At 40.5% G+C, this 13,340-nt stretch overlaps 1 protein-coding gene across 5 annotated transcripts in view; it reads left to right on the top strand.

The window, feature by feature from the left end:
- The window catches only part of gcgra (glucagon receptor a), a 50,589-nt gene extending 37,603 nt beyond the window's left edge, over positions 1 to 12,986 (top strand). For all 5 annotated transcript variants that reach the window (XM_005468668.4, XM_005468669.4, XM_019357856.2 and 2 more), the window contains 13 exons: positions 295 to 440; positions 892 to 988; positions 3,005 to 3,112; positions 3,261 to 3,361; positions 3,510 to 3,604; positions 3,719 to 3,908; positions 5,162 to 5,321; positions 5,478 to 5,538; positions 6,205 to 6,274; positions 8,287 to 8,375; positions 8,478 to 8,622; positions 9,987 to 10,028; positions 10,118 to 12,986. In XM_005468668.4, the coding sequence (XP_005468725.1) occupies positions 387 to 440; positions 892 to 988; positions 3,005 to 3,112; positions 3,261 to 3,361; positions 3,510 to 3,604; positions 3,719 to 3,908; positions 5,162 to 5,321; positions 5,478 to 5,538; positions 6,205 to 6,274; positions 8,287 to 8,375; positions 8,478 to 8,622; positions 9,987 to 10,028; positions 10,118 to 10,483 (1,578 nt within the window). In that variant the 5' untranslated portion in view covers positions 295 to 386 and the 3' untranslated portion in view covers positions 10,484 to 12,986. The remainder of the gene's footprint in view (positions 1 to 294; positions 441 to 891; positions 989 to 3,004; positions 3,113 to 3,260; positions 3,362 to 3,509; positions 3,605 to 3,718; positions 3,909 to 5,161; positions 5,322 to 5,477; positions 5,539 to 6,204; positions 6,275 to 8,286; positions 8,376 to 8,477; positions 8,623 to 9,986; positions 10,029 to 10,117) is intronic.
- The last annotated feature ends 354 nt before the right edge of the window (positions 12,987 to 13,340 follow it).

Genomic DNA, 13,340 nt, shown 5'->3' with positions numbered 1-13,340 from the left:
ATCTTTATAGCTGTAAACTTTGTGGACCATGGCTCTATTTGAATGAATAAGCACTCCTTTCCTCTCCACACTTCTTGAGTGTTAAGAACACAAGTTGAAAAGACATAAGACTTCTCCCTTTATTTTACTTCCTTGCCGGCATAACTTCTAAATTTGGTGTAATTGTAGTGTGAACGATATGGCCCAGCCTTTTCCTGTTTTGGTTCTCTTGTTTTGCGCAGCCAAGCTGAGCCTCATTAACAGGAATGTGTTTGCAATGAGCTTTGATGAATTGTATGTCTCTGTGTCATCCAGGCAGCGTGACCAGTGTAGATAAGCCCCCTTATGAAGTGAAAACTTCTCAGCCCTGCAGTATCCCATCCCAGCACCAACAGCAGGAATAAGGGATGTCACAGCTGTTCCTCTTTTTGGCAGTGCTCATTGTCTCCTGCAGCATCCAGGTGGGTCCAAAAACATGTTTAAAAGCACACAGACACAGACACACATAACACCCACATATGTATATTATATATATTTATATATATATATTAGTCAATGACCTTCACAGTTAAGACATGTTTTTTAGCTCTGCTGCCTTCTGAAAGAAGCCAGAGAGTTAAAGAAGCCTAAACACTCTGTACAGTAGCATAAGTACAGCATTATTGTGTGACAAGGTGTTATTTTGATTGATTAATTTCCCAATATGCGAACCAGTTGTTTACAGCTACCGTATATATAAAGTGAACTGAAACAAATGAAACAAATGAACGTCAGCTGGCCAGTTGCTTTGCACGAGGCTCATGTTCTCAGTATTCTTCATATCTATCTGGTCGAAATGTATCCATAAGTCTCCAGGAAAACAGACCTTCCAGATATTTTTCTTTAATTGTCTTCCTGTTATTGTCTCCTTAGGTTTCTGCTGTTGTTTCCCTGCAAAAGGTGACGGAGCGCTGGAAATTGTACAGGGAAGAGTGTGAACGCAACAACAGCCGAGATCCACCAAGCACCGGTCAGCTAAACACTGTGTTAGACTTGTAATTTTGCTTTAACTTTAGACCCCCTCACACTGCTATCAAAATCCAACCTGCACCATTTTCCAAAAGTGTTTAAGTGTGACTCATTCATTGGAGATATCATCAGGTTTTAGAGATTTCACTCTGACCAAGTAACAAGAGCATAATACATCACAGTATACTAAAAGCTATTCTTATTTCTGTTAATGATAAGAGACAATAATGATTTGGGAAATGAAAGCGGATAAGCACATAGTAGGAAAATCCTGATTAAAACGCTTTTATGATTCATTTCTCAGCCACAGATGAGTGTGGACGAAATGGGCAGGGATAGCTCAGTAGGGCAGGGATAGCTCAGTAGGCCAGGGATAGCTCAGTAGGTCGAGTGGTTGCCCCATGATCGGAAGGTCGGGGATTCGACTCCACTGAATGGCTACCTTGAGGTACCCCTGAGCAAGGTACTGTCCCTACACACTGCTCCCCGGGCGCTGCACTGGTGGCTGCCCACTGCTTCACTGAGTGAATGGGTTAAATGCAGAGGAGTCATTTCCCTACGGGGACTAACACATACACACAATCTGTCTGTTATCCAAAAAACCCCAAATTTTGCTTATTTTGGTTGCTACTGCTGATTTATCAATTTGATTCCGTATCGATTCTCACTGGCGCCTCTTTGAGAGTCACCACCATCTCTAAGCACCATGCAAATGAATTGCATGTTGTGAGGTCAAATATTTGTCATTACTCCAAAAAAATAATATTATACATATTACTTTTCTTTAAAATAATATAGTACATTAATGAATTACCCCCAGGAGAAAGTAATTTGTTACACTACTCGTTACTTTCACATTTCTCCATAAAATGACCTGAAACACATTGTCTCATACTAACTATTTAACAGTATAAAGCTATAGGCTACAGTCCCACACACCAACACAAATCCCTATCCGAATTAGAAAACACATATGATCTTTCTCTTAGTATTTAGGTATGAACACAACGCCGACAGCCCAAGGCAAAGATGAAACCAGCACAAAGAGACTTTAAAGCAATTGTAATGAAGGAAAATGAGAAGGAATAGGGAGGTCTTTTTCCATCAGGCTAAATTAAATAAATATAAAGGGGCCATGGTAGCTAAGGAGTACGAAACTCAAGAGCAACTACTTCAGTAAACACATTAGCTAGATGGTAACTGTAACAATTTGCTCTTTAGCATTCCAAGCAGACATTTTAGAGTTCAGTTGGGCTATGACAGTGAACCAACAGAAAGGTATTATAACCTTTTAATACAAAACTATTAATTATAACCACTTCAGCAAAATTCAGAGCAATGTAAATACAACAGTAAGAGATATTTGCATGATTTGCATAGACATTGTTGAGAAAAGCCTTTTAATGTTGCAGAACAGGTAACAGTTTGGTCACCAGTCCGTGTGGCGGCAGCGATTTCCTCTCCAGTCATACATTTACTACACCACGCTCACTTTCTGCTCATGCTCAGTAAAAAGCAGCTCCCATCTGCAAAATGTTTAACTACACGCTAATCGCTGCCCTTCAGTCGCATTAAAGACCGTTATCATGTTTTATGCTCGCTGGTTAGTGCAGCAGATTGCTCCAACTTTCAGAAAGGCTGCTTCCCACACTGCATGCAAAATCACACCACTTTGCAGCACTTACATACCTTTCCTGTCACCCTCCATTAGCGTAAGAGCAGCTTAGCCTATACATCTCTTCAAGGACACCCATCTCTCCGTACAGTTAATGTTGCTTCGGTCCTCTGTTCTGAAACACGATTGAAGACGTGATATACTGTAAGTAGGAGGTCAGGACTCTGAAGTCAAGCTAAATTGCCCTGATGTTTACATAATAGCTACTAGCAGCAATCATTCCAAATATATAATATATAATTAATTTTTAATGCATTCTGCGAGTTTTAGACTCTCAGAGATAGTCTGTGGTTTCTCAGCATATATATTATGATGTTATGGGGTTTTTTTGTTTAATCACAGGCCTGGTGTGCAACAGGACTTTTAACAATTATGCCTGTTGGCCCGATGGACTCCCTAACACTACTGTTGTTGTGCCATGCCCGTGGTATTTGCCCTGGCACCGTAAAGGTAAGAGATGTGTGAGTTTTTGGCCATACACAATATTTCAGACATGCTCGTGCCAGGTCACTTAAAATGCCCTGCAGAGAAGGACAGCTGTCTATGACTGGACTTCCCAGTAAATCACAGAGGCCTGTTTGTGTGTGTGTGCATGTAGTTCAGCATGGCGTGGTGTATCAGGAATGTGATGTGAATGGCCAGTGGGTGACTACATATAATACCAGCGAGTGTGATTCTCATGAACAAGTAACACATCTGGTAAGAATAGTCTTTTTTTATTCTACTTGCTCTGAAAACATTAGATATAGCTGAGAGAAACTAAAGAACAAAGAGATTTTATCTAATTTTACTATAAATAAAAGATAAAAATGAAAAAGATTTAACAAACGTGTGCTCTGATCTGCAGCAGTACTATGTCCATATTCGGATCATGTACACAGTGGGCTACTCCTTATCCCTGGTTGCTTTGGTGTTGGCTCTTGGCATCCTCATATTCTTTAGGTAATAATCATTTACACTTTAAATCATTTCAAGCACATTTTAAGAGAGCAAACCCAGCTGATTGATACACCACACAGATTACCTATTGGATGATTGTTGGTTCTCCTTCGTCAGGAAACTCCACTGCATGAGGAACAACATCCACATGAATCTTTTTGCCTCCTTCATCCTCCGAGCTTTGTCTGTCCTCATCAAAGATGCTCTGTTCGAAACCAGCAACATAGCACAGGGCCTGAACAGAGACCAGGAGCAGGGATTCCCCCCTGCATCTATAGCTCCAGTAGAGCAGCTGGTCAACAACGAGGTCAGTGTTGCTCTTCGTGTTTAACAGTGATCACCAAAGGAGTTTATCAGAGGTGGAAATGAGACATGTTTTCTTATTTGTGATCTTTCTTCTATTTTTTTTGCTTAGCTGATAAAATAAAAGTGCCAAACAGTCTTGGATTTAGGCTCTGATCATTATAGTATGTTCACAGTGTGTTATAAAGGTGAACTTTGAGCTCTACATCTCCCTCAGGATGTTTTGATAGGCAGCAGAATTCATGGTTCCATTTACTACAGCAAGTCCTTCAGGTCGTGAGGCAGCAAAACAGCCCCAGACCATCACACTACCACCGCCATAGTTTACTGTTGGCATGATGTTCCTTTTCTGAAATGCAATGTTACTTTTACGGCAGTCGTAATGGGACTGAAACCTTTCAAAAAGTTTAGCTTTCTGCCTTAAGGATCATCAAGATGAGGTTTTTTTTTGGCAAATATAAGATGAACCTTTGTGTTCTTTTTGATGTGGTTTTCTCCTTGAACTCTCCCTTCGGTGCAATTTTTGCCCAGTCTCCTTCCTATAGTTGAATCATGAACTTTGGACTTAACTGAGACATGTGAAGCCTGCAGTTCTTTAATGTTGTTCTGGGTTGTTTTGTGATCTCCTTGATGAGTCATCAATGTGCTGTTGGAGCCGGTCATTGCTGGGAAGGTTAACCACTATTCCAAGTTTTCCCCATGTGTGACTATTGGCTCTCACAGTGAGTCACTGGAGTCCTGGAGCCCTGGAAATGGCTTTGTACCCTTTCCAGGCTGATAGATGTTAGTGACTTTGTTTCTCAGGTGTTTCTTTATATTGTGACCTGATGCGTTGCTTTTGACGTGTTTCACTTTGTCAGACAGGTTCTATGTAATTGATTCCTTGATTCAGCAGGTCTGCCAGTAATCAGGTCTCAGCCTGTTTAGTGAAACTGAACTCAGCTTTCCAAAAAAATGCGGTTAATCACAGTCAATTCATGATGTAACAAGAGGGTCAGGATAAAATACAGTAGTTTACTGCAGAAGAGATTCATATATAAATGAAGGACCATGTGCGCTTGGGTTGTGCTGCGTGTCACAGCTGGCTGAAATTGGGTTTAAAGTTGCTGCTGTTGTCAAAACTTACCGCTGTGGGCACAGAGCCCGAATCTAAGCGGCAGAAGGATCTCCCATTTCCTGCAGCGTTGATGTCATCATTCACATCGGCTAAATGTAAAAAATACGTGTAAAATATATGACGTTAACCTTTTCTTGCAGACAATGATCAGCTGTCGCATCGCCATGGTTATGATGCAGTATAGTATCATGGCTAACAGCTACTGGTTGCTGGTGGAAGGCATCTACCTCCACAACCTCCTGGTCATCACTGTGTTTACAGAGAGGAACTACTTCAAAATTTACCAGTGCATCGGTTGGGGTGAGCTGGCCTGAATCTGTGAAGTCATAAGTCAGGGGATCCAAGTCAGTTATGTGTTATATGATACTTTTTGCATTGAGCCAAATGAAGTAACAGCATACAAATTGTTAAATGCTAATTGGCTGTTTTGCATTTAGACAACTCTTTTTTTCACAGGTACCCCATTAATATTCCTCGTGCCATGGGTGGCGATTAAATACCTGTATGAAAATCAGCAGTAAGTTTTCCTCTCTTTCCCTCTTCCCTGTTCTCCAGGTTGTTTAACAAGGGTGAAAACCTGCCAACGAGTTTAAATTTAACTTGTAGAATAGAATAGAATAGAATAGAATAGAATATTCTTTATTGTCATTGTCATACGTACAATGAAATTGAGAGATGTCTCTGATCAATGTAACATTCACGAAATAAATACTTAAAAACTATGTTGTAAATACTAAAAACTATGTTGTAAATACTGTAGAAAAATAAAATAAAATTTTGTAACATTTATATCAGGACACCATGTCAAAAAAAGTCAGCAGATTGTCTTTCTCCTAAAATTGTGGTTAATTTAACACACAATTTACTACATGAAGGATTGGCTGCAATTGAACTTTTCACACAGACATGTTTTATCTCCTGCTGGATGCCAGTCTGGTTTAACAGCTGTGTTTGCACATCCTTAATATTTCATGTTAACTTTCAGCAGGACTCCAAATATTCTGCAAAGCAGTAAATGAAGTGCTTTTAAGGTCACACTGTGCTCTTATGTAAAGTCTTAAAAGCTTTAACAACATGTTTTACAGTGTGAGCCGTGTCCACAAGCGTTCTAGTAGAGTAGAGGAAATATGTCAGGTGGTCTCTGACTGATATTTCATTCAGTGCTTTTCTTTTTTCTTTTCAGTTGCTGGGAGCAAAATATAAACATGAAATACTGGTGGATCATACGCGCTCCGATACTGGCAGCTGTTATGGTAATTTTGTCGTCGTCCTCCTCCTCTTTATGTGTCTTTGCATCTTGTTATGCCGTGTCCTTTTTTAACATTTCAATTATTCCTGCATGTAAACGTTAATGGCAAAAAAGCAGCTTCGCCTTAAAATGGTATATGTGTAACTGTCAATCTGGCATTTCCAGCTATTTTTATCCCCCACTCGTGCACTATTAAATATTAAACACGCCTCTTTTATTCATGTTGTGTTAAAGATAAGATGTGCTTCACACAATATTCTGTGAAGCCTTTCAGGAGTCAAAGATTCGTGGATTAAATCAAATTAATATTTGCACTGTGACCAGCTCTGCAACCTCTATTCATCCTGTCACCAGGCCTTTTATTAGAGGTGTGTTCTGCAAAGGTCACTTCTAAGCATTTACACAAGTCCAATTTGTCGTGGCTCTTAAGTGAAGCCAGACATCCTGGCACTTTCCATGCATTTATCGTCCAGCTAAGTGACCTGTATCCCACAGGAATTCCTGTGTTTGAGTTCCTGTTGGAATGTGAGGGCTGGTCCCAATTTCACCGTTTCCCTCTTTATCTTGATCCCACCATTCTCAAGCTGCACGGCACAGTAGAAAACTACACTGTAGTATTCACATTGATTGTGTGTGTGTAGTGTGTGTGTGTGAGACTGCTTCAGGTGTTACAGATACTTTGACAATTACAGCAATTTTATTCAAGTCTGTGCAAATATAGAACTACAGATATGCATATGTAGATAAATATGTAGGTGGTTTAATACGCAGTGTGCTGACAGATTTAGCCAGCCTATACTTAGCTTTGCATCTGTTAAATACACTCATCAGCCACTTTGATAGGTACAGCATCAACTGCTCATTAAAGTAAATAATCGTGGCATAAACTTTGTACTTCAAACTGAGCATCAGAATGAAAAAGACAAGTGATTTAAGTGATGCTGAATGCACCACGTTGTCGGTACCGTGCAGGCTGGTCATAGTATTTCACGTACAATCATCTCTATGGTTTACAGAGCGATAAAAAAAAGAGATATATATTTTCAGTTTGGACCCCTTATTACCAAATGATCATCATTTAAATACCACAGCCTGCCTGAGCATTGTTGTCAACTATGCCTTTCCCTTTATCACCACACTGTACCCATCATCTGATGGCTGCTTCCAGCAGAATAACTTGGCATGTCCAAAAGCTTGTCACATCTAAAAGTGGTTTCTTAAACAGTTCATTATTGTCAAGCTCCCCAGTCACCAGATCTCAAGCCAGTAGAGCACCTTTGGGCTGTGGAGGAATAGGAGATTCACATTATGGATGTGCAACTAATATGGACCAACATCTCGGAGGAATCTTTCCAGCGCTGTGTTGAATCTATGCCATGATGAATTAAAACACTTCTGTATTGGCTCTAAAGTGATACTAGTAAGATGTACCTAATGAAACGGCCAGTAAGTGTATATTTATATTAAATAACAATTTATCATGGCTATGGTTGAGCTCCTTTTTTAAATATTACAAGTTACCGTATGGTTTAAATATGCAGCGTTACACAGTTCCGTTCACCATTAAATTCTCATGCCGGTACATACTGGGCTGCTGATATAACAATCCGTGACAGAAATTAAATGCACGCATTAGGTCCAAGCACCACAAATTGCCCATGACAAATTATTTTAAAATATTAAAGGTCACATCATAAGTGATTTCATCAGGAGAACACCTACTGTTGTCTGAAATGCCAGCTGTTATGAAAGGGTTTCCCAATGTGCTTGAAAACACTTTTTTGCACAGCTATTGGGACTAATGCAGATAGTTATGCTTTTATCTGCTGATCCTTTGTGATATTTAGAAGTCAGATTTCTACCATTTCTCTCATTAATCACAATTTTTCTGGGCCTGTATGCATCTGGAAGATCCATCTCCACTGTACTGGAGAAAGATGAGCTTTATGACGGTATCTTTTTGCATAATATAAGTATACTATTTCCAATAACTTTGTCTTTCTCTGTCTCTTACAGATCAACTTCCTTATCTTTATCCATATCATCAAAATTCTCGTGTCAAAGCTCCGAGCACACCAAATGAGATACACAGACTATAAGTTCCGGTGAGTGTGAATATGATGTTGTTTTTCTCTTGATTTGCATTTTTTTTCTCTCTGCTTAGTCTTTGCTTTCTGTCCTTTTGTCTCTCCTCTCCTCCGTCCCAGGTTGGCTAAGTCGACGCTAACCTTGATCCCGCTCCTCGGGATCCACAACGTGGTCTTTATCTTCGCGACAGATGAGTCCACCAGTGGCAGCATCGGCTTGCGTCTCACCAGGCTCTTCTCTGACCTCTTCTTCTCCTCCTTCCAGGTTGGACTTTAACAACAAATGACTGTCAGTCATGAACTTTGAAACATGTTTATTTTTTCACAACAACACCATTTCTAGTATGATTCAGCATCATTAATCACCTTAAGGAGAGTGGCGTGCCTCAGGACAGTGAATTAAGGCATCTCTGGTTTCAATGAAAGTTATTGTTAAAGCTTTGTGTGGTGTAATAATTCACCTCGGCTGTCCTTGCATAAGTACAGAACAGGAAAAGAAAATACACACCTCAAACCATCAAAAAGGGTTACGGTTTGTCTGACATGCACACAACACAGCCTTCATGCTACAGCTGTGCCAAGAATGGATGCCAAGGCGTAATGGTCCAGAAAGACGAAGTCCACATATGGAGACACTTAGGGTGGCAGTTGCTGGTAGGTTTTTGAGGCAGGAGGTCATGATTCACATCCAGTTTTTCTCTGATTTGTTTACGTATCACTTACTGCTTGGTACCAAAAAGGTGAAGTTCAGGGGAGAGAATTGTGATTTGGGCTAAAATACAGCCCTCGATGCTTTCCATGGAAAACTACTTGGTAATACATGGTACTCAGTGCCTACAATGAACTGGCAACTTGTCCGGGGTGTATCACCTCTCGCCCTGTGACAGCTTGTGAACTGAATAACTAACACAAATTGATTGATTGATGGGAACTAGTTAATTTAATTTCGTGCTTGCCAAGTAGTCCTGAACAAGGGTGAATGGCTGTTATCAATATCAAGTGTTTATGTGGACAGATGTGCCAAAAGGGTTGAAACAGCAATTTTAAGCTTTGGTTTTTGTAGGTTAACAAATGTTAGCTTAACAAAATTAAATGTCTGAACCGTAACAGCATCTGAATCACAGTTAGAAGTTCAAAATGTATGTTGTAGGCTACTAAAAAAATATGAATACTAATAATAATCTTGCATAATTGTCTCTCTCTGCTTCTGTGAGTTTTCCATCTCTGAGACAGTCGTGATGTGCTGTAATACTTGTGTGTCAGAAGAGATTAAATTAACACACTATGAGCACTGCTAAATGACTTTGTCACACAGTGACATAATTAGAGTGACCTTTAGGCACTGGGAACAGAGATGACAGATGACCAACAGACAGAGCAAAAGAGAATTTCAAAGTCAAAAGATGGCAAACGTAGCTGTGAGGCTTACATCTTAAGACAGATGTTACTCAAAGGCACTTGCGGTTTATTTTTAAAGAAGCAAACTTGCAGTTTCTGCCTGGAGTGTGGTGCATATATTAGAATACATTCAGTTTCATGTTTTCATAGCTGCAGAGTAGCATATAAGTGAATATTGTGGGTGAAATTGGCTAGTAGACAGAATGAAATCAGTATTGTTTGTCTTCACAGGGTCTCCTGGTGGCAATTTTGTACTGCTTTGTCAACAAAGAAGTGAGTCATCTCGATTGCACAACAAAAACACCATCTTCAGATGTTCGAAGCTTTGTAGTGTCTACTTTATGTCTATGATGTCTCCACAGGTGCAGTCCGAGATCCTGAAGAAGTGGAAGCGCTGGAAGCTAGGGAGGAACATTGAGGAGGAGTACCGCCACACCTATAGCAATACCCCAAACACAAAAACAGCCAGCCTCTTAAACCACGCCCCTCGAATGCCTCACCTCCCAGACATCGCCAAAACCACCGCCCCAGTCTGTAGCCCCGAGGAGAGGCACATGCTCGTCGCTAGCAACCAAAATGGCATGGTCCACAGTACGGAGGAAGGGAAGTGTGCCTCACTGCTGCACGAGGGGACCATCAGTAACTATTTCCTGGTAGAGGACATCAGCATTACTGACAAGCTGCAGTGTTACGAAGTGCAGAAAGAGAACATGGAGAGCCACCTGTGAAAGCTACTGGGACTACTTAAAAAAGGGAGTTCGATGGCTTTGGGCTCTCATCGCGCTCTGACAGACTGACCTGCTCAGCTGCAAAGAGCCGAGTTAATGGTGTCACTTTTCAGGTTGGCCCTCAGAGATCTGCGTCACTGGAGAGCCGTCGCCACAGTCTGAGAGGAGGATCAGGAAGGGCTGACATCCACGCTGACATTTCGAATGTGCCGCGAGTCTTGTGAACGGATTAGTTTAGATGTTGTTTTTAGCACAGAATAAGAAGCTGCTGCATGCTGAACAATTTTTGCAACAGCATCCCGAGGCAGATGAGCCACGGAAGATCGTAATGATGAACCAAACATGAAACCTGAAGTAACAAAAGCACCAAAAAAAAAAAACCCCAACTGTAAAGGTCACAGGGTCCTTGCTTGAGCCTCTGCTTTAACTTATCATATCTATCAAATTTCTGGTACTAAAGTTTAAATACAAAGAGAGCATTGAACTGAATACACACAAAAAAGACTACAAAACATACAAAATAACATGCGGTAGGAACAGATGGGAAACCTTTTTTTATATCTGCTTTGCTCTAATATCTGTAAATGTTTTCCTGTCTACGTGATTAAGATGAAAATGTGCAGAAAAAATAGAAACATTCTGTTGACTATACCTCAAACAATATAGTGACCACGGTGTTGTTCAAGTGACCTCATTCAGGGCTCATGGGAAGCTGGCAGCTGCTGTCCCCAGGTCTTTCTCGTCTTGCGTGTCGACATTAAAGGAGGTCAAGCGATGGTATAGGATCAATTATAAATAAGCTAAAATCATCATCACTTGACTTTCTTATGTCTTTTAGATTAAAATACATCTTTTTTTATATAAGTTGAATACTGCTGATTGCTATTGCTGCAGCTGTTTAAACTTGCTGTGTGTGTTTTTAAGGTGATAGTCGAATTCCTTTGCCACTACACGCATTTCCTTTTCTACCTTTTGCCATCAAGATGTTTTTTGAATTACATGCCTTGCCCCTGAATCCAGGGTGGTTATCCAATCAAGGATAAAAATACACACACCTTTACGACCTGTAAAGGTGTGACTCCAGCATCGTTCCTAAAAATGGCGCGTCACCTCTGGCACAAGGATGGTCTCGGGACTTCATGCATGAAGACTGCGTACATTTTGCGAGCTTAACTTAAGAGTTGCGTGAATAATTCACTCTACGGTGCCATCGTGTCAGACGAAAACGTCTTTGCTAATGACTGCTAGTGACTGGATTCGCCCAGTAACCATACAAACAGAGTCTAATGTGCAACCGTACCATGTCTGCAGTGGCTGTGAACACTTTTGAACAAAACTCTGCACCACAAAAGCTGAACAAGCATGCTTTGGAGTGGCAAACAAAGCTAATCAGACAGTGGTACATTTGTGTCTGATTGCATTTATTTTCAAAGAAGGGAAGAAACCTGCAGAGCAGAAATGAATATCTGAATTGCTGAAACCTTTTGCCAGAACTAACTGAACTTGACTTTGTATGTAACTATTTGCACAATGTTAATTTATAATTGGTAGATAATATGTCTCTCTATATATGTGTTTATACAGGTGATTTTATTTGATTGCAGTCCATATTTCCCACGCATGTCTTTGAGTGGGTGTGTGTATTTTCAGGGTATGAATGTGTGTAGCTTCAGTATTCCAGATTTGTGGATGTAAGATGAATAATGGGCAGAGGCTTGATAGAAACCAGTGCAAGTGGCTTGACACAGAGCACAGAGGTCAGAGGTTAGTATGAGTCAGTCTCCCTCTAGCATATACAGTAAAGCACCACAGGACATTCCCAAACAGCATGCCTGTATAAGGCATGGTGGAAACTACTCTCATTGTGATTCCTCAGTGCCATTTTGCAGCCCACAGCGGCAACGTGTTTCTCATTCAGATCAAGGCTCTGTGCATTAACACTTCGGTCAGTTCCTGCTGTTGAGGTGGGAAAAAATTGCAGGCTGAGGTTATTTTTCATCAACATCTGCTGAGGATAGTAATAGAGCAGGTAGACAGCTACATTTTTGCTGGGAAGTACATCGAGCGTGGTTCTGCCACAAGTATCTTTGCAGTGTTTTTTTTAGATCTTTTATTCATTGTTTTGTAGACATTTCACAAAGTAATAAAGGAATGTTGTACACGTCAAAGAAAATAGGATTCAGTAGAGCTATATCCTAATTTAGCTTCAAGCTACTACATGTATTTTAAGCTGTGACCATAACCATGTTTGCATTTAAAGTTAGGAGCTTGGGTCACTCCCTTTCCTGGACCAAAGTGGTTCTGTCTGAATGTATTCTTTAAAAGGCTCAACTCAGTATGTTTCTTTTTCTCTTCTCTTAAAGGTGGTTATGTAAAGTTTATGTGGTGTGTAGAATCGGTCAGTATATAAGCCGACTGCGTCCAGGTGTATACAATTCATCATATATTGTGTCCGCTTTGTGCAAATGGTAAAAGAATAAATAACAGTGTATTCGAAAGTTGATTTTAACTTGCAGTGGCTTTTGTATTGGTGAATATTCATGATGCTACAATAAAAAGGAAGGAACTGTGTGCAGATAAACTCTTTTGGCTTGATGGAGACATCTGTTGCTTTGGCTATCTGGCTGGCCAGGCAGCGTTTTTGGCTGAATGACATGCTGTCTTGTGAAAGAGGTGAGTATTGATTCTACCCTCGGGGTCAAGTGTTGTTTACTATGGCACATTGTTCCTATTATGGAACAACAACAGACATTGTATTGTTACACTTACAGTACTCTGTTTTATCTCACCAAGACCCTCTGTTTTTCAGTAAATTGCATGACGCAGGCTTAAACAGCATCTTAAAACAGCTTCCCCA

The sequence above is a fragment of the Oreochromis niloticus genome, linkage group LG4 (assembly GCF_001858045.2).
Source record: "Oreochromis niloticus isolate F11D_XX linkage group LG4, O_niloticus_UMD_NMBU, whole genome shotgun sequence".
Taxonomy (NCBI): domain Eukaryota; kingdom Metazoa; phylum Chordata; class Actinopteri; order Cichliformes; family Cichlidae; genus Oreochromis; species Oreochromis niloticus.
Note: the sequence above shows the minus strand (reverse complement) of the source record. Positions and strands in the feature narration are given on the sequence as shown.